At 43.3% G+C, this 26,161-nt stretch overlaps 1 protein-coding gene across 3 annotated transcripts in view; it reads left to right on the top strand.

Moving 5' to 3' along the window:
* The first annotated feature begins 792 nt into the window (after positions 1-792).
* Positions 793-26,161, top strand: part of IL1R2 (interleukin 1 receptor type 2) — a 28,167-nt gene continuing 2,798 nt past the window's right edge. The window contains exons 1-8 of one of the 3 annotated variants that reach the window (XM_080602000.1): positions 793-1,296; positions 16,451-16,581; positions 16,697-16,955; positions 19,306-19,480; positions 20,573-20,747; positions 21,390-21,455; positions 22,542-22,677; positions 24,796-24,941. In XM_080602000.1, the coding sequence (XP_080458126.1) occupies positions 1,076-1,296; positions 16,451-16,581; positions 16,697-16,955; positions 19,306-19,480; positions 20,573-20,747; positions 21,390-21,455; positions 22,542-22,677; positions 24,796-24,941 (1,309 nt within the window). In that variant the 5' untranslated portion in view covers positions 793-1,075. The other 2 variants (XM_080602001.1, XM_080602002.1) reach the window with 2 other exon arrangements.

Below are 26,161 nucleotides of genomic sequence, written 5' to 3' on the forward strand. Positions count from 1 at the left end.
TGGCCATCTGTTTGCAAAATATATAACAGCAAATGCTATAATTTCACGTACGTGACTTGGTTTCAAGTTGACTGTGGTAACTCCGAGGTTTGACTAATAGTTTTGTAATAGTCTTCTTCACTACTTACCCTGGAAAGCGTTTTCTGTGCTGACATTTCTCAGACACTGAATGAAAAGGAGTTCCTTTTGGACTTGAAATAGGGTGCTATTAAGCAAGCCCGTTTTGCAAGCTCTAATCTCACTCCAGCGAACGCTATTCTCATACAGATGTGGCCATCAGAAAAGTACATCCAGTTTCCTTCCAGTAAGATGTGTGCTGAGCTAGTACCTCTCAGCAAGGATGCCGACTGCCTGCTGGCACGCAGGGTAGGCTCTTGTGGGAGCTTTGTGCAACGACAGTAGGTTGGGAGATGCTAAAAAATCTGAAGTGCGCAGAGGCACTAAATACTTCTTGAAGGTCACAACGTGTCAGAGATAAAATATAAAGCGTTTCTGTTTCCAGGTGAATAGCAGTGGTGCTGCGCATGCAAATACTTCTAATCACAGATGGGCAAATTCAGCCTCTTGCAACAATCCTGCCTGCTCTGCACGTTGCCAGGATTTCACATTTTGTCACTTTTTTTTTTTTTAATAATAACTACATTAAGATAGTCAAGCCACAGTATAAAGAGGTTCACATCTCAGACAAAGAATGTTTTGCTGATATTTCACAGTGAGACTTTTCACACCAGCTGTGGAGACCTGAGAGTTGCGTGGGACTGGTGGTTTTGTTATCAGGGTGTATGACATCTGTAGCTTACAGGCAGGAAGAGGCTGCGAATCTCATCTTGGAAAGTTTTAATGATGGCAGTATTTATTCTCGGATTCATAAGATTTTTAACTTTTAAACCTACCCTAAAAGGCCACCAAGAAAAACAAAACTTTGTTTGCCCGTGGTTAGAAAGCAGTTCCAGTAATTCTGGCACTTGGGATTTGAGTTGTGGTTTTCCTGGGGTAGGGAGCTTGTCCTGGAAGGTCCGCTGAGGTTGCTGCTGTACTGAGACTTTGACAATTAACTCAAGTAAACTCCTAATAAATGGAATGTAATGATCTCCTTACTGTATGTTTTTTAAGACATACTGTGGCAGAAAATCTTGAGAAAGTGCCGTTAACCATGCAAACCCACCTGTGGCTCCTTGTTAAAGCTCATATTTTCCCTATCTTGTCTTTAAAGCACAGGTGTAGCCAGGTAAGGGATTGGAGGGCCATCAAAGCCTGCAGAAGCTGGCAGGGAACAGTCTCTAAAGGAGATGCTGGGTAAGGCTGTGGATATACTTTTAATTTCTCCTTTCTGTTCTTATTTTTGTCCTCTCAGTTTTTTAATTATTATAATTATTCTTTTTAAATCAAAGTTTTTGTCTCAGTGCTATCATATAAACATGTTATGAACTCATTTTTGTCTCCTTGTTAAGAGATTAAAATTCTCGCTTCACTACGTTTAAAAGACTCAGACTAGTTCCGCTGAGCACGATTTGAGTGTCAGGTCAACCCGTTTTAGAAGAGTGTGATGTCCAGTTCTGTTGAGGACAGCAGGCAGGCTCTTGATGCATTGACTCGATATGTTGTTCACAGAACAATATGGTACCCGAGCACTTGCTTTGGCCGAATGCTTGGTAATTGTGTTTCTTCCTGATGTGAAACAGAGGGTTTGTAATCCATTTTGCTATCGCTTACCAGAGGAGGTCTCCCTGAGCTACAATGATTTCGTGTTGTGTTCTCTGCTAAGTCTCTGATCTCCAGGCATGGTAACTAGCATGCCTATCATTTCTCAAGAACTGTAAAAATGAGAGTATATGATTTCAAAAGTTAATTTTAAAATAGCCCACTGTTTTTTCACATAGATACGTTGCACTTCTTAAATCGCTTTGATTTTTATAGTTTTTTTTTTTAATTGCGAGAAAATTATTGTTAATCTTTATTATCATATTTAAAAGAACACTTTAGATGTTGCAGAAAAATGAAAATTCTGCCTTAAATGAACCTTGTCTTAGAAACCTAGGCTCTTCCTCATTATAATAATGGGTCTGAACTGCATAAGGCACACAACAAGAACTGGACTTGAGGAGCAAAACTGCTTGGCCTTGGTTGTCCGAGCTTGAGACACATCTTTCTGAGGCTACATCAGATTCAGACGTTGTCATTCCCCAGTTTTGAGGTTGTTTATGTCAGGCGTGTCAGTTTGAGTGATCTCTGTTTAATCTTTCTGCACAAAGGTGGGTGGGTATGTGGTACATGAATGGACTTTTTTCCCCTTCAGTCTGTGCTCATGGGTTGTGACTCAATGAAACTGATGGCCTGAATGTTACCTATTTGATCACTGCTGGGAATTATTTTAAAAAAAGTGATGCTTTTGAGACATATTAAAGAAAGTATGGCATCCTTGAAGTGAACAGTGCATGATGTGAGAAAGGAGAGAAGGGAACAAGCGTCTAAAAACAGAGCTTGTTAAGTTAGCAGTGTAAGTGGCATTATGCACAAACAGATGGGTGCCAGCTGTCTTTCTGGTAGAAACTGAGACGTACTGTATGAACTGGGGAATGAGAATGTACGTTAACTGAGCACTGCTAACCTGGAGAATGAAAAAGATCTGTAAAAACCTTCATGAAACCTAGATGATTTTTTTTCTCTGAAATAATTAGGGACATATTTGGTGTAAAGTTTTTTTTTTTTTTAATTATTATTAAATTAAGAAAAATATTCTTGTTTGAATAATAATTCAAATGGAAAAATATTTCAGGTTGTAAGCTGTCAGTCTCTAGAGCTGCTGAAAAACCTCTAGATACATGATAAAATGAATATTTATTGTGCATCACAGATGGAGAAGGGAATTGTTATTTCTGGAGCCAGGATAAAGGATACATGTCTTCTTTTTGTGAAATGTTCATTAAATCTTTCAGGAAAAGACAACTGGCAGTGGATGAAAAAGAAGTTCAATGCTGGCCATTAGAATCTATTTGTTTTGTATCACAAATTCAAACTTGATGAAGTGGAGAGAAGAGTTGATTTAAAAAAAAAAAAAAAAAAAGAAGAAGAAGAAGAAAAAAAGAGAGAAGAGCCAGGGCTGAAAAGAGAGATAGGTTAAATACTGAAATGACAAATTGCTCCATGTGACTGCTTCTCCAGCTTCTTTTCCTTCTGTGCTGGAGCTCATAATAGTTAGATTTGTTCTGGTGGGATGCACAAGGTCATTGATTCAATATTCATAACCTTAGCAGCAGGAGTCATTAGAAAGCAGGATGTTCTTTCAACTCCAGCTGCTGAAAGGAAATATTATATACGAAACTTGGTGTATCATTTTATCAATAATAATAATAATAAATAACTGAAAGTATCAATGTTGTCTTTTTATTCATGTTGAAATGATCCTGCTGCCATCTACCTTGGCTGACAAGAGTTCTGGGTCATATTTAGGGTAATGTTAGGGTCCCTGCAATCCATGTTAAATCTCATGGCTCTCAGTACTTCTGTGCAGCGTGCAGTAATGACCAAGGTCATAAAAAGGAAACACTTCCAAAATCCACCTGGATTGGAGAAATGTGGCTTGGAAGAATCCCACAGTATGGAACAAGTTCCTTGTCATATTTGTTAGGGGGGGAAAACACGCAGGTGATGCTAGTCATAAAAGAAGTCTTCCAGGATGCATTATTTATTTAAAAATGAACATATACATCAACAGCCAACATTAAACTTTAAGACACGAGTTATTATAACAGCTCTTTGGCCTGATATCTTCCTGGACATATTTCAAGAGGTAAATTCTCATTGTTCTCAGGTGCTTTCCTGTCACCTTGTTCTTCAGCGTTGCTGACTTGCCTTGGTTGAAACTTGGATCGTGTCAACAGGGTAAGCTGTTTATTGCCAAGTGAGCAGCAAACTTGTCAGAATCAGCTTTGTAAAGAGGAAGCGAGTTCGAGCCTCTTGGTGTGTGGCAATTCTTCCGGAACAAGGCAGGTTACACGCAATCTGGGATGGCCCCGTGGAAAGCAAATCAATGAATGCTTGCACAGAGACGTTGCCTAAGTAAACACAGTCACAGGGTCTTATTTCACAAGAATCTCTTCCTATTACTTGAGTAGTAATAGGATGCTTTTTGTAAAGTGAACTCTGGGCACCTTACCTCTACCTTGTTAACCTAGAAAACCTACAACTTTATGGCCCAGAGTACAAAGCATCAGGTTTTCCTCAAAATGGATGCAGGGGTTGAATTGTTTTCAACCGTGAGGTTGCCCTTGGGTGCACTTTTACATTTTCAGCTGCGTATTTGTGCCGGAGCTCCCTACGGTTGCGCGAGCAGTGCACGTACAGTACGTGGTGTTCTGCAATCGGTGTCCATAGGCTTCGTTTCACCCTGTACGTCCCGCATGAATTCCAATTGCCTGTAAGTGCCGCGAGTTCTGGTCAGCCAACTCGTCACGTATTTCTTCAGAGCTGTCCTGGATGTTTTCAGGAAACACGCACATATTCTGCACAGTGCCCTAGGATGTCTTGGACCCATCACTGTCATTCCTGCACTCCACTGCTCCTACAAATGGGTGCTTTTTAAAAATTCTGCCTCATTGGATGGAAAAAACCTTGATGTACTTTGCAGTCATTGCAGTCAGGCAAATAAACAGGGTGAGAAGCCGAATCTGAGGGTAATGAGAAAGATGTAAGCAATCAGTCAGCTAATCCTACTTCTAGAGAAGGGTCAACCAGCAGTGCCCAGCTAGTGGTCATGGAGGGCAGTGTCAGAGGGATGGGGTGGCAGGGAAAGACCTTCATTACATCAAACACCACTTGCCTCAGGCTGTGGGAAGCGCTTGTTGCAATGGCCTGACAATACGAGAACCCCTGGCTGTAGACTTTGCTCTTTGCAAACTTGTTGTCTGTTGTTTGCTAACCCACTTGGTGGATGATGATGATGATGCATGATGGCTAATGTGCAATGCCACTGTAAAGTGCCTTTGCTCGGTATTAAGACTAAGAGGCAAATGGGAAGTTGTTAGTGACTAGGCATGGCTGGACTGCTGGGGCTGCATAGTGCTGGGTTCAACAAGTAGGAAGAGAATAAAGGGCATGAGAAAATATTGATACAGTCCTTTTAAAGTTCATATTATGTATGCAAAAACTCTGGTGATCCTACCTCAAGAGGGGTATAAAATTACAAAATATACACAAATGGGCAGCAGAAGTGACAGAGGACCAGGACTTGCATCCCTCTATGGCAAGGTTACGTGCTTGATAGCACAGAGAAGAATTGGCAGCTGGAGGATATGGTTAGGGCTAGAAGTCTGGGGTAGTATGGAAAAGGCAAATAGGGAATGGGTGATTGCCAGTCCTCATGCTACCAGCTCTAGAAGGCATCCCCTGAAATTATCAAACAGTAGGTTTAAAATGTACATAAAGGAGTAGTGTTATTCTGTCAAGAATATATTTAAACCACAGAACCCATTGCCATAGGGTGTGGTAGGGACTGAATGTATTCATGGTTTCAAGAAATTCCTGGAAACCAGCCGGCCTTCGGAACAGCCCTTTCTGGAAGCTCTGAAAGCCCTTAATTGGCAGTTGCCAGAAAATACAAAGGTGAAGGTCACGCTAGACCTGCTGTGTTCTTACAGCTCCTTAAACATCTGCAGCAAGTTGCTGTTAACATCAGAAGGTGTGCTACTTGGACTTTCAGCATGACCAATGGTTGCTCTGATATTCCTATGGTTTCCAGATGGCACGAATATTTCTCTGTGACACTGCAAGCCCTGATCTGTGGCTGTTGGATGGCCTGTGAAGGGTCATAATCATCTTTATAAGATCTGGAGGTGTTTTCCACCACTTTGTCTATTAAAAAATCTTTTCACCATACATGTATGAGTTTCTCTTCTTCTGTCTGGAAGAACACCTCTTGTCCTTATCTAACAAAGCCTTTTACAGGCAAAAGAGTTAATTATTTATAAATATAAACAGTGAAATGTGCATTTGCAGGACTGAAAGGTAAAGAGTGGGTCCTGTGATCAAGGCTGAATGTTGCTGAGAAACATCTGTGTGTCATGGGAGCTGCTGGCTGGGATGTGGGCAGCCTTCATGAATTAATCAGCTGCATGGCTGGGAGGCCTCTCTGCAGTGGTGCAAAGGTGGAAAACGACACAGGTGGATTCCTTTTGGCAACAACAGCCTCTCTTGGATTTGTATCACTCTGTGCACTCTGTGTCCTAGGCCTGCTTCTGCTCGTAACCCAACTTTTGCTGTAGCAGGATCAGCAGGTAACTTACCTCTCTACAGAATAAAGCTTCTTTTAATGGCATAGGATAATTAAGTCCAGCATCTCAGTGTACGATCTGGTTATAGCAGCCTGGGCATGACTGATGGGGCACTGGGAGGAGGACAGAGGTCTGCAGAGAGGAGAGGGGTATTGAGGAGAGCAGCTGAGACACGGGCTAGAACACTTGTCAGAGGCCACGGGGACACTTGTGTCCTGTCTAGGAAAACCTGTTTTTGAAATGGGCTTGATAATGTGAATAAAATACTACAGGATTTGAAAATGCTGCATTTTGTTTGTTGACTATGAAGCAGCTGAACTCAAAGCAACTCAAGGTTACCCACCAGAGATCCTGAGTCAGGCTTAAGGCTTGCTGAAAGCACAGCCTCCTTAGTTCATTATTCCTCTTCTGCCTGAACATCTGATGAAAACCCCTCTTACAAAAACATCCAAGTTGACACATTAGAAGAATTCTTTCTTCAAGGTGCTGTTTCTTCATCTTCTCAGAAAGCTCAGCCTCAAGGGACAGCTCTGCCAGGCGTTTTTCTTCATTACTTTACAAGGTTTTGAAATGTTCATTGAAGTGGGCTGTTAAAACTGGTGGCTGCTTGTATTGTTAAGAAAACATTGCACATCTCCCTTTGGCAGACTGCAGTGCCAGAAAATTTCATACCTCTCTGCTGTTCCACCAAGACTTCATAAATAAATTTTGATTTGAGGATATACTAGAAAGTTATTGTCTTCTGTTATAGTAGTGATGCTCGAAAGTGAAGAAGAAAATTAGCCCTAAGAGACAAGTGGTCTGAGCAAGCTCTTGGAGTGGCATCTTGGATCCGATGGCTCCATGAGAGCCCAGTTACAAGAGAGAGGCTGGCAAGGGTCTATCAGCTCTAATAAACATGATATCACCAGTAGCTCGTTAGTGAATCTTGACCTGAAACAACACAGCACTGCTGCTGCCTGTAGCTAGCAGGTCAAGGGAGGTGATCCTCCTCCTATACTCTGCTCTCGTGAGACCCCACATGGAGCCCTGTGTTCAGCCCTGGGGCCCCCAGCACAAAAGGACATGGACCTATTAGAGCAAGTCCAGAGGAAAGCCACGAGGACGATCAGGTGGCTGGAGCACCTCTCCTATGGGGGCAGGCTGAGGGAGTTGGGGTTGTTCAGCCTGGAGAAGAGAAGGCCTTACAGCGGCCTTCCAGTACCAAAAGGGGTCCTACAGGAAAGCTGAGGAGGGGCTCTTTGTCAGGGGATGTAGTGACAGGACAAGGGATAACGGCTTTAAATTAAAAAAAAAAAGGGAGATGTAGATAAGATGTTAGGAAGAAATTCTTGACTCGGAGGGTGGTGAGGCCCTGGCACAGGCTGCCCAGAGAAGCTGTGGATGCCCCATCCCTGGAGGTGTTCAAGGCCAGGCTGGATGGGGCTTTGGGCAGCCTGGTCTGGTGGGAGGTGTCCCTGCCCATGGTGGGGGGGTGGAATTAGGTGACATTTAAGGTCTGTTCCAATCCAAATGATTCTGTGATTCTCTGTTTCTACTGAATATTTTAATGTAGAACTATATAAAATAAATATGTTTTAATTTAGTCTTCAGGTTTTGAAATGCATTTAAACATCACTAAAATGCTGTTAGTTGTGTTATAATAACAATACTTTTTCTGGCTCTGGTTTTGCTGTAAAATAATTTTGAATTTCCCCAAACACTTTCCAGTTTGCCTCAAGCAGTTTTGGTGAGATTAGTCTGGAGTCCCTGGGTGAGCACAGCCAGCATCCTGTGGCTGGTCCACCTTGCACGGCACTGTGAAAAATCACAGCCAAGCAGGGACAGAAATCCTGTGGGGCTTTCATTTCCACCCTTCTTTTGGGGATTTTTGCGCTTGAAATGAAACCCTTTCCTCTCAGCAGGTGGCAGCCTCTGTATTTCTCCATGCATGGGTATGTATATTTCCCTAAATATTTTTTTCTCTCTTCCTCTTGATCTATGTATGGAGGGAAAGAGATTTTCTGAGTCTAAAAATTACCATCGGAGTGCCAAGGAGTAAGTGCTCTTTTTACCATGACTCTTTCAGGGTTTCTCCTGGATCTTTTAACATCCAGCAAGAGATCCCATGAATTCTGTGGGGATGTGTAATTACAAGCCACTCATCCCAGGCCAATTTCATAAACATGTCATGAAGCAGGCAGCAGATCTGAACCTCTGAGGAGCAGCAAGACAGCCTGTGGCTGAGAGCTGTGTCCTTGCCGTGCAGAGCTGGCCAGTTGCAGCTTCAAGGCAGCCCACGATGGTTAAAGCTTCCAAACAGCACTGTCATATCATAATGGCATTATATGGTTAAATTCAGTTCCCCATTTTTTTTTGTTCCAGTAACTATGTTATCAAGCCAAGATCTGTATCAATTATTCATACACTCTGCCGGAAGCCACTCTCCCTGGCAAGGCTATTCACGAAAACTTGTACTTTAATCAAAACAGTGATCTGTAAAGGTCCTGACATTTTTCAGCTTTCCGTGAAGACATAAGGAATGGCTCAACACTTCTGAGAAGGTCGGGTTAGATGACTTGTCCTTAAAGACAATGCAGGTTTCTGCCGGGTCCCCAGCAAAATAACTGCCCCTGAGATAGCAGATCCTGGAAGCTACAGCCAGAAGGACCAACGGGGATCTCAGTTTTGCTGGGAAGCTCTGAATCAAGGGATGTTCTGGAGGGAAAACAAACAAACACACCACCACACGCCACAAATAACATATAGTCTTGATTTTCCATCATGTGTAAAATCCTCACTAAATCTTTAAAAATAGTTGCTGAAATGACAACTTCCCTTTTCAGCTGCTGCAGAACATGCTGGAGAAGACCTTAGCTCAGTGCAGTTGAAGTATGAAATCATCCTAAGATTAATTTTGGTGCCCCTTGTATGTTTATACTCTTCTCATATAGTCAACCATCGTGAATACAACAGAACCCTCCAAGATCAACAGATGATAGCTGTTTTTATTAAAACAAACTTGTTTATTAACCTGAATTAGTGGTACAAAATCTTATTTGGTGCTTCGCAGTGTACGTGCACCAATTGAACAGATGAGAATTTGCAAGCAAATGTGATCTTGCAGCATCGCTTTGGCTTACTTTTGAATTTCTGCTTCAGGAGTGCAGTGATCTTGGAATTTGCTCTTTTTCTTCTGAATTGACTTGATCTCTCCTGTATTCAAATATTCTGATTTTTTTTTCTCCACTTGAGAATCATCTATTTATGTTATTCATTTATTTGTAACCCTCTTTTCCATGATATCACCAATCCAGAATAAGTCTATCTTGTTTCATTTTTCTCTCAAGCAACTCTTGCTGTCAGTCAGAATTGTTGACCATCATGACATAAAACACAGGGCAAGTACTGAGCAAAAATGCAAAATACAACTGAAACTTTGGCACCTTTATTTCCCTATCATCTATGTTTTCATATGTTTTGCACTGTGACACCCCACCCCAGTCCCACAAAACATTTTGTGAATGAATTACACATCCTGGTTGGAGAGTAGGAAATAAATATCATAGGTAACTGTATCCACTAAGAGTATTTCATCTTTCTGCTTCTTAAAACAAGTGTGTAAACTATACTTGTGTGTCAGAAGGATATTAAAACTAAAAGATTTACTGTCTGCATTAAATAAATGACTTCATCTTCTGGGTGAGACAAAGATTTCATTCAGGAACATGCAATAAAAAAATGAATGGTTAGTATTACCCTCCGAGTGCACCTACAGTAACCACTACTATGGATCAACACCAGCTCAATTTTTCCCTACTCTTAGAATATATGTTTGTCACTGTTTTTCAGAACTAAAGTGACATTTCACCAATTAAATTGAAGTTCAGCCAGCAAGAACAGTAATCATGAACAAAAAGCTCTGTCATCTGTTTTTCTTTGCTTAGCGTCTCAAATTCATTGTTTTCTGGATTGACTGTTTGAACCAGCCAACATAACTGATTTAGAAATCTTATTTTATTCCTGTTGTTCTGGCTCTTGTAACTCTACATGACTTCATGCTCCTCATCTGGTCACAGTTCATCCCCTGCCTGCTGTTACCATGGGCTTTTCATAACCACTGCCATGTATTTAAATCCCCATACAGTTTTCACATGCAAGTCCGCAGAGTACATTATGTTACTCCATACATAAAAAAACTGTTCGTGGTTGCAAGCGTCACATTTTGGAAGTGCAGGGGAAAAAAAGCTGCTCAGCAATCTCAGGTTTGCTTTCGCTAGCTTTCAAACCACGTCCCCTACTGACTCACTGCCTGCGGTCTGAGACGATGCCACGGCTGTGGGAAGAGTCTGCTGGCTGCTTTCCTTGGCATCGTTTGCTCACGCTGGTCAGCCCCAACACGGTAAGTGGCCGTGCCTGTGCTGCAGCTTTGCTTAAAGCCTCGCACAGAGGCATGGCAGGTAATGTACGCTACAGGCTTGTTCCATCCAAGCAGTGGGGATGGCCGATAGCTTGGGAAAATGCTCGAGCAGAGCTGCCAGTTGTGGTCCACCTGCCTCGTCAGCCATCAGCTGCAGAAATGCAAACAAGTACAAATGCATCTGTGCTTGTGTGGCCCTACTGATTTCACTCTCTGCACTGGTGAAACTGCCCTTTGACAGTCCTTGAACACAATTCAGCATACCTGTATGTAATTTTATCCATGGAAGAAGGAAGTAAAGGGCCTTTTTTCCCCCCACTCTTACTGTAATGTTTCAGAGGCTTTCAGATGTGGTGATGGTGAAACTGTCACTACTTAGCAACTTAGGTTACCATTTCGGTGCACAGGAACAGAGACAGCACTTCACTTCTTCAGCTCTCATCAACCTCAGCTTTGCAACAATCCACCTTCACTGCTTACCCACATTGTGCCATATGTCATGTAGACCATGCCCAAGGATGGTTTTGTCCCTTAAATAAAAAGCCAGCAAACCCCGTTTTTTTAAGAATCCTTTCTTTATTTCATCATTCTATGGCCTACAATTTAATCTGCCACTGGCAGCACTAGTGGGCAGGATGAACACCTTCCTGCGTCCCAGAAGGGGACTTGCAAACTGAAGCAGGTCGAGGCTTCTCAGCCAACCCTCCTCTGTTGGCTCAGACTCCATTTGAGGGCAGAGGAAGCACTGGAGAGGATAAACACAGCCTCCTGTTGCTCGAGGTCCTTCTGGCTTACTGCTGCTGGCCCTGGGCCTTTCTAGCCCTCGCTTAGCCCCTTGCAGCCTGTTGACTTCTGCAGTAAGGGTCCCCTCCTCCTCCATTCCCCTTCCAGCCCTTGCCTGTGTAATCAGTCTTCACAGCCTGTCGGGTTGCTTTTGCAGTGAAAGGAGCTGTTGAAAACTCAGGAGCCCGTGGGGCAGCGGGGAGGCAGCCTGCAACCAAGCTGTCACTTCTCTGGCAAAGCAAGCACCCCCTCGTGACAGCGTGTTTGTTTCTTGGCCCATCTCTCCCTGTTTCTCCCATATACCAAATACAACTGGTATGTGACAGCACTTATTTCTCTGGAAAACCCTGCAAATTCCTGTATTCTTGGCATCCGTTGCACATCAGGCTAGTCCCTCTGCTCAGTTTTACTCTTTCTGTCCCTTTTATTTGGTGTTGCTCAGAGCTGGATAGCTTTTCTTCCCCCTCCATTTCAGTGCTCCCCAAGAGCCCATCTGGGAACTATGCACAAGGACATTATAAATTATTAAAACCAGTTCTGCCCATATCAATAAGCCCAAGAACATGTGTTGTTGGTGCAATAGCTGTGGTTTACTTCGCATCTTCTTGCCAGTTAGCTTTCAACATTCAATATTTCTTAATGTCTTGCCACCTTATTCTTATGTGAACAAGAGAAATTTTCTCCTATTTTTAATCATGTGAAGCTGGCTCAGCCAAACTGAGTAACAGAACTAATTAGCAAAATCCATGCGAGTGCAGTCACTGGACGCCAAACAGCATCAACCATAGAGCAATTTGAATGAGTTCCCCCAGGAAAGACGGCAGAATCTGGGAGTCACCAGAAAAACCTGGCACCTTTAGCTGTCCCTTATTCAGATGGCCTTATCCCCACTTCATGACGCCTGAATTTCTATCTCCCCTTCCATGAACTACAGATCATGAACAGACACATCTTGCTTGTGAAGACCTTTTGAAACCCCTGTTGGAAGGGACTGCTAGAATGCTAAATATCTTCTGAGATTTGGGATTATTTTATTGGGATGTCCTAAGAGAGAAAAATCCACCCAACAGCAGCAAGGTAGCTGCGTGCAACCCTGGTGTGGGAAATAGCTCTCCAGTGAGATGAGCAATGAGTGAGACATATGGGGAATAGCCTGGTCTTCAAGTCAGGAATTTCACAGCTCTGCTCCAGCATCATGAGCAGTATAAATGAATCATCTGCACAGCGAAACCACAGAAAGACACCAGCTTCCCTAAAAGTGCCTCTATATATATAGCTGCTGGACTTGCACATTTCTGTTTATAAATACTCAGTAATAACTGACCGCAAAGTGACATGGTCTTCTCAGCAGACAGCCCCTAAAAACATGCATTTCTTCCCGAGCTGTAGGAAACCGGGCTGTTGCACTTCCAGATAAAATATTTTGACTTAAAATCCTGGTAGTGGTGTGTGTGATCACGACGTTTTATGGGAAAAAAAGAAAGTTGGTTAAAATCATTAATCCTTGTTAGGTGCATCTGAAAACATCATATTATCTGTCAACTGCACTGTTACTCTGTAGATATTTGGTTTTAGTCTAGTTTTCAAAAGCAGGACAGCACATATTATTCTAGTATAAGCTCACTGAATCTCGTAGCCCACTTTATGTTTTCAGAGCTTCTGAATTTGTAGAAGTGTGAGGAAAATTGGTTGGCCATGAGGGAAGGCCATGAGGGGAGAGCTGAAAGGGCTGCAGTGGAGGGGTTTGTGTGTGTGCTAAGGACACATATCTCCAGAAAAGCTAGCGATGCTCATTCTGCTGCTCTCTGAACAGCTTGCGATCAGATGGCTTCATTCAATGAATGCAATGAATGTGTTTGCAGCAGTTGGTAGGTGTGATCGTCTCAAAGACACTGAACCTCATTTCCTGCAGTTTTGCTCTTTTTGAGCCTGGTAAATGTCTGGGTTTATGTGCTGGGAACTTGTTTGGCACCTGTGGCCAGGGTTGCCATTAGAGATACCCACCTCCCTTGCATACGTGAAAAGACTGTCACAGAGTAGCCTGAGCTTAGACCTCAGATAACATCGATCACCTTATCTGACGGTTCTTCTGTCGGGCATATGACACATCCCCAAAGACTGCAGTATGTCAGTAGATGTCATCAGCTATATGTTTCTTCTCCCTGTAGAAAATGGCAACACGGTCTCAAAAACTGGCAATTTTTCCTCTCTTAAAAAATATTCGAAGATCTCCGGTATAACTGAGGATGATAGTAGTTAAATAAAGAGTTCACAAATTATGTTAGGGATAAATTAATAAATGGTACATGAAGGATTCGTATATCCCTACTGCAATCAACGGTTGCATTGCTTTTATTTCTGAGTCACTACTTGGTTAGTGGCAGGACCACGAAGCCTTAACCTCAAGCTGGGATCCTGGTGCTCCAGACCAGGGCTGCTCAGCTGAGGTCTGTGAAGTCTTGGGGAGGGGGCATTTTTGTGAGGTCTGTGGGCAGGGATCTGCGTGCCAACACCAGCCCTGGGAGGTCAGCAGGACACCACACAGTGCCTTCCTGGGCTAGAAGTGACGTGGTGCATGACAGCTGGTCCCTGAGGGACAACGAGGCTGGAAGAAGTCCTGGATTGCCCGCAGGAGACATCACATGTCAGGGCAAGGCACGGGAAAAACTGACTTGTGGTCCCGCTCCAGACCGAAGTCCTTCACGTGACTGCCCTCTTCCAGACAGGCAGAGGTCAACGTTACCACTGTTCAAAACCCATTTTTTCACCCTTCTGCTTGTGAGCCTGGAGACTGTAGCATGCTTGCATCAGTTAATTCCTTACACCTCACCACAAAGACGGCCTTCATGCAAAGCATGAAACTGAGATGGTTGTCATGGAAGGAGAGAGGAATAAACCCATTCGTGGTTCACAAGCTATATGAGGAATCACAAAAGAGGAAAAACCTGCCATGTTTTCCATACAAAAACTCATCAAACACATTATGTGAAGAACGCAATTGTCTAGCTGCTGACCATGCTGCAGGACACCGTCTGTCACCCATGAGAAAGTTTGGGTTTAGGTAGAGCGTAAAATAGTCATGTGAAGACACGAGTGCATGTAAACTGCCATTCGTCAGAAAAAGGGAAATTTAGTCATATATTTAGCAGTCATTTCCCCTTTTTTGGGAAACCCTAATGCATATTTTTGCTCTCTCCCTGTCTCTATTTCTCTCGTCCTCACTCTACGGAAGGAAAGAAAGGTGGGTCTAAAATGTCATTTGGTTTTGACACAAATTTGATTGGGCAACGAGCGATAAATTTCCGCTGTGTGTCGGGCTAAGCTCTATATAAGTATCTCACCAGCGATTTTCAATGTTACATCTTTTCACGAGAAACTAATGGCTGAAAGGATGCAGAACCACAGGTAAGTGAAGCTTATGGACAACTGGGAATGAAAGCTATCCCTAAAACCTCAGTGTGTGCAGGGGCTTACAGAAAATGCTAGATACTGCACTGAAGGGACTGGAAACCTCTGGAAAAAAAACAAGTATTTTTGTCAGGCAAAGATCTGAAGAGATCCTTTTACAGGGTATTACATGTGAACCATTGGCACTGTTAATGCAGCAAAGACACTAGCTCCTGATCCAGGCATAGCCATGGAAGGGGATACTGCTCCATGCCAATGTGCTGGAAACACTTGCATGCATCACGGTATGGGAGCCAACCTGTTGTTATGAAATTGTATTTGTTGAGCAAGAGGCTGGCTTTGTAGTGCTGTAAAGATGACAATAAGCTGGAGATAAATTATTACAGTCAGACTACCAGATGTCAGGCAAATTTAGCCATTAGAAGATGGAGAAGTTTGGATTTAAAACACATAAATATGCACATGATGGGATACACAGAAGGTGCTTGCAGGTAAGTACCTATGAACACGAATGCATTATATTGGTTGAAATACGTTTTTGTTCTGGGATAAAACTTGAAGCAGTTGTCTGGTCATTTAATATCCATCTTATGGGACAGTCATAGTGTTAGGCTAATGCTAAATGTATGCAATTTGCATTTCTGTACATAATATGGAAAAAGTGTGCATTGTGTGTGTATGTGTACTGTATTTATGTATGTACACAAATACTTATGTACAGCATAAACTGATGCCTATCTATAGCAGATTTAATGCATTTCTGAATGTTGTACAGGGAGATAATATGTGATCAGCCAACTGAGTAACAGCAATTGATATCTTGTGGCAGACCAGGTAGTGACCAGTGATGTACACAGATGCCAACTTGCCCATCCAGGTCAATACAGATGACAGTTAATGAATGACCAGCAGCAGATAGTTCTGTTTTCAGAGACGGTTATGGTGTCTGCACTCTGTACTCACTTGGGTATCAATAGCAAGGTGGCTGTGCATGCCATTGGAGTCAAAGTTGTTCCAAGAGAAAAATTTGTTGGGGACACTGAGAGCTTGGCTCTGGTTATAGCAAGTTTTTGAGCTGTCTGGCCTACTTTGGTAGCCATAGTAGGGAAGATGGAGTCACACAGGATTTAATGAGGGCATGCAACCTTGACAGAAACCTGAAGGGACTGCTTAGAGAGCTAAATCTCTGCTGCACCTTTTCTCCTGGGCTTACCCAAACGAGCTACGCTACAGCCAACTTGAAGTGGCTGGCCCATGCCTGTGTCACGTCTTATTGCCAAATACACAGAGCTGTATTTCTCTACCTTTAGCTATTGCACCAAACAAAACAAAGCAAAACAAAAGCATGGGGACAGCAGCATCTTGTGGTGTGTTGTTTGCATCTCCCAGAGTGAAAGGAAAATGACAGAAGAGAAGTGTTCATGCCAAGCCAGATGCCAAGCCATAATTTGGGGATGAAGAAGCCCATCTGTTCACTAAGGAGAACCAAAGATCACCAGGCCTGGTGTTTGGAAAAGGGCAGTTAACTCTGCTAGTGTTAATGTTGAGTATTTTAATTGTATCTTTTGTCTCCTAATAAACTTGCCTTCAGATTTCAAGACACTTTCCCTCGGCCTTCTCCTTCCTGTTTCCTCTGGGAAAAAATGCACGGGCTCTTCTTTGTCCTGGTTACATGCACAGTGGGTGCCTCTGCTTTCAGGCTCCAGCAAGGGAAAAGCACAGGTACAGGCATGCTCCTTTTTTATTATTATTTTTTTTTTAATTTCCTGTGTCCCTCTCCCCTCTTTTTTAATGTGCCTGGCCAGCAGTAATGATAAAATGTCTCTGATTTATACAGAAAACTGCCCAGATCACATCATCTCTTTCCAACACTACTATGAACTTCATGGAGAACCTGTGGTTCTGAAATGCCCTTCCCCCAGATACAAACATCTGGATTTTTCTTCCTTGACCCATAATATCACGTGGTACAAAAATGATTCAAAAACCATGATATCAGGAAGAGATGAAGATCCAAGAATCTGGGCAAAAGGAGATGCACTCTGGTTTTTACCAGCAAGGCAAGAAGACTCAGGAGTGTATGTCTGCACAAGAAGGTAGGTACTTAAAAGAAAATTCAGTGTACTGAAAAAGGTGACTGTGTCTAAAATATATTAGCTTGATTCTAAACACCATATATCTTCAGAGTGGGTTTGGATAAGATCATTTCCTCACCAAATTTATTAGAGAAAATGTGTGGGAAGTTAGAACTTTTAAATATGTTGTGTCTCCTCTCTCTATATATACTGAAATCTTGATGCATCATGGCATGGTATTGCTACTCTACGATCTCACAAGGAAATAGTGTACATGAGAGTTTGCTCTAGCTTATTTTCAAGTCAATCAGGGATGCAGCAAGCAGGGGTGTGTTGCAGACAGAGGACACTGCATAATGCAACCCATACATCACAGCTTTAGAGAAGCAAACAGTATTGTTTGCGGTTTGGATTGCATTACAAAGTGTATACCAAAAGAGAGTGGCTCTGAGGTGGCTTCCTTCTTCCCCGTTCCTTTTCCCTGATCTTTACTTTTCTTCTTTTGCACATTGTAAAGCAGAATTTGATTGCTTTGGCTTTGCTGGAAGATGTCACTTGAGACCCAATGTGCATTTACTGGGCTGGTACTAGACCTGTGATAATACAGAGGCTTGCAGCCAAGGCTATTTTCAATCTTACTGGTCATTTCTTTTCTGAGAGTTTATGGTCTTACAGCCTGCTGTAAGAAAAGAGGAACAAGGATCTGGACTTGTGGTGGACTGAGGAAGGCAAAAGCCACCAGTGCCGTTTGGGCCTGAAATCCAGAAGGCGCCAGGGTCCTTGCCCTTCCTCCAGCCCACCTCCCAGCACTGCCTGGCAGCTGGCACCTCGCTCTGGGGCCCCTGAGGTCCATACCTGTCTGCACATCCCAGCAGCTGGGGCTGCCTCTGCAGAGCTCAGTTTCCTTGCAGAAAAGCAGGCAGAAAACAAATTAATAAATTATGCTCAAATTATTAGGGTGGCCTTTTTATGTGTTAGCAGGGAACGCAATGGTGGGGCAGGAGAGAAGACTTCGGTAGTGCGGCCAGCATTAGAAAAGGTTGTAAATATAGAAGTCCTAGAGCAGAGCCTGAGACACGGAAATTCTGCTTTTTATCCCTTTTTTTGGACACTTCTGCCTCAGTTCCTCAACGCCTCAAAATGTGGCAGTGTTATTGCCAGCTATAAGAAAATGCTGTGAAACCTGTTTGAAAAAGATATGCAGGGGTTGAGTGCATAGCTTCATTGTTAACATTATTACAGGATTGATGGAGTACAAACAAATTGTATTTCCTTCTCATATCATCCCATAAGGATACTAGAACATGTCTGCAGCAGTCTGTGAAATGAGGGTGGAAGCGAAGTATCACAGAACTCTTAGTCTGCTGAGAAAGAATTTGGGATTTGGGCATCCCACCGGTCCCAGTGCCATAGGGGCAGTGAGCCCATCAGCCCACAGATGCACACCTGGTTTTGCTGGCCCCTTCAGGGTCTGAGCTTTGCCCTGGGGGAAGGCAGAAGTAGGCTTTCACAAACTGGAGAGGACACAGCTCAGGCATCAGCCTCCCCCAAGTGATTTGTGCATTTTGGTCCTTGTGACTGGAAGTGATTGCTACTTGGGGCTGGGAAGAAAAGCTAGATACTGTAAAACTTTCCAGCCTTCTTTTCTGTGTAAAATAATATGTACTCACAGAAATGCCTACCAGCTGTACAATAGTAACTGCAGATGTATTTTCATATATGCTTTAAACTTCTTATTTCTTCCTTACTTTGCAATCATTAGGGTTTTCACAGTCAAGACCTCTTCCAAGGAAATGGGTGGAGGGTTCGTGACACACTTGCCACTATTCAGATGGGCGCGTTGCCCCTCCATGCAAAATCAAAGCCATGGCTTTAGCCTGAGGGTGTGCAGCAAACTTGGTGTACTAGTAAGAAGAAAAGAAAGCTTGAAACTCTGAGGCAGACATGTGTCAGCAACATGTTTAGATCGTGCCCAAAACCACTGCCAGTGATTCCCCAGGATCCCTCCTGGTAGGATCTCAGTCTCGGCCTCCTAGAAAGGGCTAAGGAGGGAAACAAAGCTGGGAGGAATCAAACGGCACAGACCAGAGGCTGCATATCAAAGGATGGATGGCCGTGGAAGTGAGGGCACCTCTCAGACCAGGCTGGGTGGTCTCCTCAGGTCTGGAAAGACAGGCGTAGAGAGGAACACCCCGATCCAGCTCACACACACTCAATTACTGCAGAGAGTTTCAATGCCTGCTCTTTCTGGCTTCAAACCAGCTTGAGCTTGTGGCTGCCAGCTTTCAAGTTCACTTGCCATGGATTTGAAGGGTGTCACTGGGCTCCCCCATCACCTGCGGGTGCTCACGTCTCCACGCTCTGCCCGCAGGAACAACTCCTACTGTGCTGAGGTGTCCATCCACCTCACCGTTGTGGAGAAGACAGCTGCTCGGGACATCGCTTATATGCAAGTCCTCTTCACTTTTACCTCTGGAAAGATCGTTTGCCCTGACCTGTGGGAGTTTACATCGAATATAACCAGTCTGGAGCTCAAGTGGTACAAGGTAGAACTTTACATTTCTCTTTATGCAAAGCCTAATCTCATCCCTTTTGTAAACAATCACTTATCTCACTTTCTGTTTCTCCTAAACTCCATGTTGTTAAAGTCACGAGCATTTTAATGTCACAGCATAATATAACGCAGACTACAATATTTAGAGGTGCTGGGAAGAGATTGAATCAAAGTTTACAGTGGTCTCTTGCCTATCTTGCTAGTCCATGACTTTTCAAGTAGGAAACCCTGGTTTTGCCTGTAATGTTAAATATCCCACACCTGACCATCCTCAGCTCTCCACTGCACAGCATGAGAGTCTTCATATATTTTTCCCATACTTCGTTTTAGCTTTTATTTACACTCCCACTGTTACCATATGCTCTGCCTCTTGCAGCTATCGTTCTTAACATAGGATGTCATTCCTATGCTGGTTTCACACAGCCATGCCGATGTGTGATAGATACTATGCCAGCAAAGTGTCTCTGCTCAGGTTTTCCTTCATGAGCAGGCTATAACTGACTTACCTGTGTGAAAGTCCTTCCCCACAACGTGCTTCACGCCGCAACTGTCAGAAAGAGCTATCCTGCCTTCATCGAGAAAGAACATAACTGCTCTTAGCGGGGCTCCAGCCCTTGTGTGAGTGTTAGTGATACGGAGTGAGAATTTGTCACCATTTCTGAGATTGTGTAGGGTCAGTAATAGAGTTGTGAAAACCTGAGTGATTACTAAAATCTATCTGTCTTAGAAGAGTGCCATAGAATATGACTCTTATAAGGACATGTATGGAAAGCGATCACAGGAAAACCTTCCTGTTTACTGAAACATATTTTTCTTAGAAGAATGTCTTAGTTGATTACTCATAAGAGGACTCAGGAAATAGCTTGGTATATTTTTCCATCTTAAAATATAGCTTTACTGAAAAGTTATACACGCACATTATAGCTATATTAAAATGACAATTCCTCACACTTCATAGAGTGCCCCAGACCGTTTTGGAGAGGGATGTGCATTTGAAGAACTTGATTTTTAGTGGGAAAGTGGAGCTGGGTGTAACCACACCTACTGGGGACATAATACCTATTATTGCCTATTATTTCTCCAGGATGCCCTGCCTTTGGAAGACAACAGTGAAAAATTCGTGTTTCTGAAAGGCTCGAATTCCCTGATCTTCACGTCTGTGTTACCAACAGACTCTGGCTACTACACCTGCAAGATGTCTTTCCCCTATGAAGGCGTAACGTACAAGATCACCAGAACAATCAAGCTGGAGACAGTCGGTAAACACTGACCCCCCAAAACAGCGCCGCGCTGAAGAAAGCTCTTTGCCACAGCTCTTCGCTAGTGAAGCTCAGGAGGGGAGCTCGCATCTAGTGGGGGAGAGAACAGGGGTGCTTGCTCTTGGAGGTGGTGCAGCAGTTTCTCACAGCACATCTGGCACATCTGGCACAGCTGTGCGGCTAGCCGCAGCGCTCGCCCTGCCTTCGGCAGCAGCCTTGCAGGAGGCAAAACCCAACCCTCGACGTCCGAGGGTGCGGGAGGTCACTGTGCGTGGTTTCGGGGGGCTTGGGGAAGAAAAGAGCCTCCATCCTCGATGGGGCTGGGGGAAGGCCGCTGCTTCGCACCGCCCGGCGGGCAGCAGAGGGCGGCCGTGCGACGGCGACGCGGGCGGCAGCCTCCGGCTTGTCAAGGCTTCTGCCTAAATCCGCTCCTCCGGGTTCCGAAGGGGCATCACAGAGCCACTAAGGCTGGAAAAGACTTCCGAGATCGTCTGGCCCAACCGTCCCCCTAACACCAATGTCACCCACCAAACCATGTCCAACCCCTCTGGGCGATGGAGCGCCGCTTTCCGCCGGTCCGGGCAATGCCCAGATTTTGCATCGTGCTAGCACTGACGCTCTGTTCTCTCTCTCTCTGTCCAGAACAAGAAAAGAGAATTACCCCGATAATCGTGTATCCAACTCAAAAGACAACATCGGCTGCTCTTGGTAAGGCTCAGCGTTATTTTCGGGAACGTCTAATGAGAAGAAAATTAGAGGAGGTTCCTTTACAGTCCAATTTGTTGGCATTTATTATTATAGTTCTTTTGATACTGGTTATATCAGGTGAGAGGCAGTAATGTGGTAGTTTTTTACTTCTTATTGCCTACAACTAGGTGCTATTTTCCTCATAGGAGAAGCTAAAGGAAAACTGCTGTAGATTTATCAACAAAGCATTAAAAGTATATTCGCATCCTCAGATCTGCTGTTCAGAGCTCCCCCTTCACCAAGACCATTGCCTTCTCACTATTCCCTCAGACAGCTCTAGGTTTTCCAGTGGCTTTGAATGAGCCATGTAGCTCTTTTGGGAGGAGACATTTTTCACTGCTTCCTAAAGTTTCAATTGGGTAGTTGTCATTAGTTAGAAAGTACCTTGACAGAAACTCATTTTTTCTTTGAAGATTATGTTATGACAGCGCATTTCTGTTACCTTTCCTCATTTTAGAGAACAACAGGTATATTTTACACTAAGCTCTTTTAACTTGGATGATCTACACACTGTGGTCTTAATTTTAAATGCCACTTTTCTTTCAGTCAATATACCACTAAGCTATTTCTTTGCCTATCCGGTCCACAGAGTGTATTATATCGCTCCGATCGCCATCAATATAATAACAACATTGTATGAATATCGAGCCATTTGTTTTCCATATAAAATAGCTATGCACTAGTGTTAAGGCTCTTTATCATTAGCTCAGAGTTGCAATAATTATAGCAAAATTTCTGAATTTTTGCATCATCACATTGGCCCTGGAGGTCCCATTTTGAACTGAATGTCCTTGCCTGCAGCATCTCTGAGGGAGGCTGTACTGCTGCTTAATGCAGTTGTTCCAGAGCAGTAAAATCACACTGTGCCCTTTTTGTCTCCTGAGGAATATGTCTAAATCAAAAACAATCTGGGGCTTAACTTCAGTTTTGAATGTAGCAGTGCTTGACGTGTGTGGGAACTTGATCTCCCACCAGAGACGTTGGTTTTCACTGAGAGAAAGTAGTTCTCAACATGTATCTGAATGCTTTTTAATCTTTCACCAACAGGCTCCAAGATGACTCTCCCCTGTAAAGTATTTGCTGGACCAAGCAGGCATATCTATACTGACGTGGAATGGTTAGCAAATGACACCATCATTGATGTGGTTTACAAGCAAAACAGAGTTACAGAGGGGGAACGACAGTAAGTCAGGCTGAAGTGTTTTCTTGTGGTTGTTGTCTTAACCTGCAGTATTACAGTAGCTCTTAGATGAATGCCAGGTAGTGAAATGGGATATGGAGAGTCCAGAAGTAAAAGTAAGAGCTGAGAAAACAAACAAACAAACAAAAAGCCAAAACAAACCAAGCATAATGATTATTATTATTATTATTTTTAATCTCTGGATTTCTTTCATATTATACTGTAAATGACCCAGCTCAGAGCCTTACACTTGAAGCACAGTTTCATAGGCAGCTGGGCTGATATAAGAGTTGACTGCAGCGGAAAGCAATGGGCCTTGATCCTTCCCAGTGCTTCTCTTATCACTCTCCTTGCCCAGTGCCAAAGAAATGGCACCACCCATTCCCCCACACCAGCCCTGGCATTCATGAGATACTTCACTGAGCCTCTGAATACACTGAGATAACAGAAGGCTACCCAATGGTTTGTGCCTTTTATGTTATTTTTTTAAATTGTTGTTATTTTAATTATTGTTGGTTTTCCCCTTAGGGTTGTTGTTTTTCGTGTCAGTGACTTAAAAGTTAAACTGACTCACTGAGATGCCCAGGGAGTGCTAGAGCTGGCGCCAGGGAAGCACCAGGGGGGATGCTGGTGGAGGGAAGGCAGGATATCCCACATCCTCTTGCCCTGATCCATTGTCTCTCCCCATCTTGCGCAGTTCTGAGTTGCCTCATAGTTGCATGCCTCCAGGCTTCTGTCTTTTGCCTATGCTGTTTAGTGGCCAAACTGGTCCCTCACCAGCTATGACATTCCCAAACAGCTCCTGGCTAGGGATTAGGACTTGGCATGTGGCAGAGACCATTGACAACGGGGTCTGGGGATGTGGCATCCCTGTTCTGAGGGACGAGAGTGTTTAACAGTTATGGATGTGGGCTGTTTGCAGCCATGTGGCTTCAGTGCCAGATAAAAACCTGGCCGCGTTGAGTTTATTGCACAGTTACACCCAGAGGTAACATGATAACTCAGCTGGGTTCCTGAGTCTTTCTGTGTTTTGGTATTCCCACCATCCTGATTTAGACCATTCATTCATAATGTTGTTTACATGAGTGAGAGAACTTAAATGCATTGTCAAGCAACATAAGACATAATGTGGAACAGCTAGAGTCTCTTCAGGATTTAGAATAGAGCATCACATGTGCTTTCTTACTTAGACTTTTATTAATATTACTATTACTACCACCACCACTACTACTAATATCACTAACATGACTATTAAATATTACTATATAGCTGCACATGGAAAGAGGCAATGCCAGCTCAGGGTCACACAGAGCCCATGGTGTGTGAGATGTCTCAGCTCTGCTGGAAGCCCTCAGAAAGGCAGCAAGTCATATCAGGTCAAATACCACAGGGAAAATGTATTTCCCACAGAAATTTTTGGCAAAGAACTCACTGCCATGTTGCTACCTTCCTGCGGTACTGACCCCAGAGAAGTCCATTGCCTCAATACATAGCAGACTCATGAACAAATCATTGCAAAGCAGCTGGACAACTTCTCCAGCAGTGACTAAAAGGTACCAAGAGACAGTGTTTGCACCTAGAAAACCGCTTTCAAATAGTTGCACTCATGAGACAATCAGGTTGAAGTAAGCTGGAAACTTTCTCGACAGTTTCTTGTGCTGAAGTCTTGATTTGAGGTGAATGATAAGCAGGTATGGTGGCTCAGTTTGCTAAGTGAGTGTTTGCAGATTTATGTTCTCCATGTATACTCTTCCAGCTGATAGTAAGAATTTCAGAACCAAATAGCTGGTCAGAAAAAAGGAACTAGGTCCTTCCATGAGGCTCTGTGGGGAGCTCAGTTATACACAACCCTGTTTGCATTTCTTCCCTCCGTTTTCTTTATTTTTTTTTTGCAAGACAAATCTAGATCTTCGTTTTTTTGTGTGTGGTTTTTTTTTTTTTTTCCTTTTTTTTTTTCTGGAGTGCAGCAAGGGTACTGAGAGGAATGGAGACTCAAAGAGCTGGCAGAGCTGGTCTGGAAGCCACCGGTGTCCTGTAATGCAAAGGGGCTAGTTCAGAAATGAGCAAATATGCAATGCATTTTCTTGCAGAATTAACATTTGACTTTTCTTTTTCTTCCAGAGAAACCACAGAAAATGGTGAGAACTTCATTGAAGTGCCACTGATTTTTGAATCTGTTGAAGAAGTGGATTTTTATACAGACTTTAAGTGTCTGGCACAGAACAGATATGGATCCCAAGTACTGCCAACAAGGGTCAAGCAGGAAGGTAATGAGCTTAACTGCTTATCTGGGGGACAAACATTCTATAATTGTTATAATTATTCTAAAACTGAATTATCACCAAAGTCTTTTACACTTTCCAAGTTAGTATTGAGATGGATTATTACCTGGGAAAAATTGATTGCCTCTTTCAATTGTAGATCTAACATGCACAGTGTTTTAGAATAGTCTGTTCACAATGAACACATTTTATGGGTCCATTATTGACATTTTCCACAGGCGAAAAGATCTGTGCTGGAATATATCTGTTCACTGGATAGGGCTCAAATTTAGATAAGCTTTGTGAAATGATGGCTCCAGTGAGACTACTGGCAAACTCTCATTGGGTGTAACAGGGCCAGATCTCCCTCAGCTCCTCAGAAAGTAGGAAAAAAAAAAGACAATAGCAGAATAAAGATCAGAGTGTTCCTTCTCCTCGTGCACAGACTATTGCCAAAATAACAAGAGGTGTAAATTATGGTGGGTGTTGTTATTTTGGCTTCTAGTGATGGGAAGAGAAGCCCAGTGCAATTAATGTTGCAGTGTGATAGACCATTGGCTAAGAACCAGCTGTAAAAACAATGTGAAGCAATGCTAATTGTTTCTTTGCGTGACGTTGATGAATCACCAAAGTTTGCTCATATCATCTTAGAAAGGAACATGAACATTTACAGTCTTCATTATGAGTTATAATTCATGACTCACTCCAGCATCCTATGATGAGGGTTTTGTACTCATTTAGCTAGATGATGTGCTGCTCATGTCTTCTGTGAGCTACACAGGTATTGCTAAAGAGGAGGCAGTCCATGAACTGGTGTAGGCCAGCATAATCCAAAATGGTCTGGACAGATGCTCGTCTTGGAAGCTAGGTGTATTTTGGGAAGAAGCTCACAGTCTTGGCTTGATCATTAGTAATTTATCGGGTGGTCTGTATGAGAAAATTCTTCTTAGAGCTTGAGTGTAGACTAGCTGTTATGTACTCCCTTTCCATGTGGTGTCTTTATTTCCTGCTTGGATTGTCGCTGTGTTAACCGAATTAAGATGTGAAGCACGTAGCCACTCTGAGCAGGGGCTGGGAAGAGCCATGTGTACACAGGAGGACTGAACTTTAAATTCTCACCTCCTATTATTTTCCAATATTTTCCTCCCACCTTGACAAACCCATTTCCCAGAGCACTGAATCAACAGACCTGTTTCTTTTGCAAGTGGTCAACCCTGCTGGAAGGT

Source organism: Anser brachyrhynchus (assembly GCF_964034855.1).
Source record: "Anser brachyrhynchus genome assembly, chromosome: 1".
NCBI lineage: Eukaryota > Metazoa > Chordata > Aves > Anseriformes > Anatidae > Anser > Anser brachyrhynchus.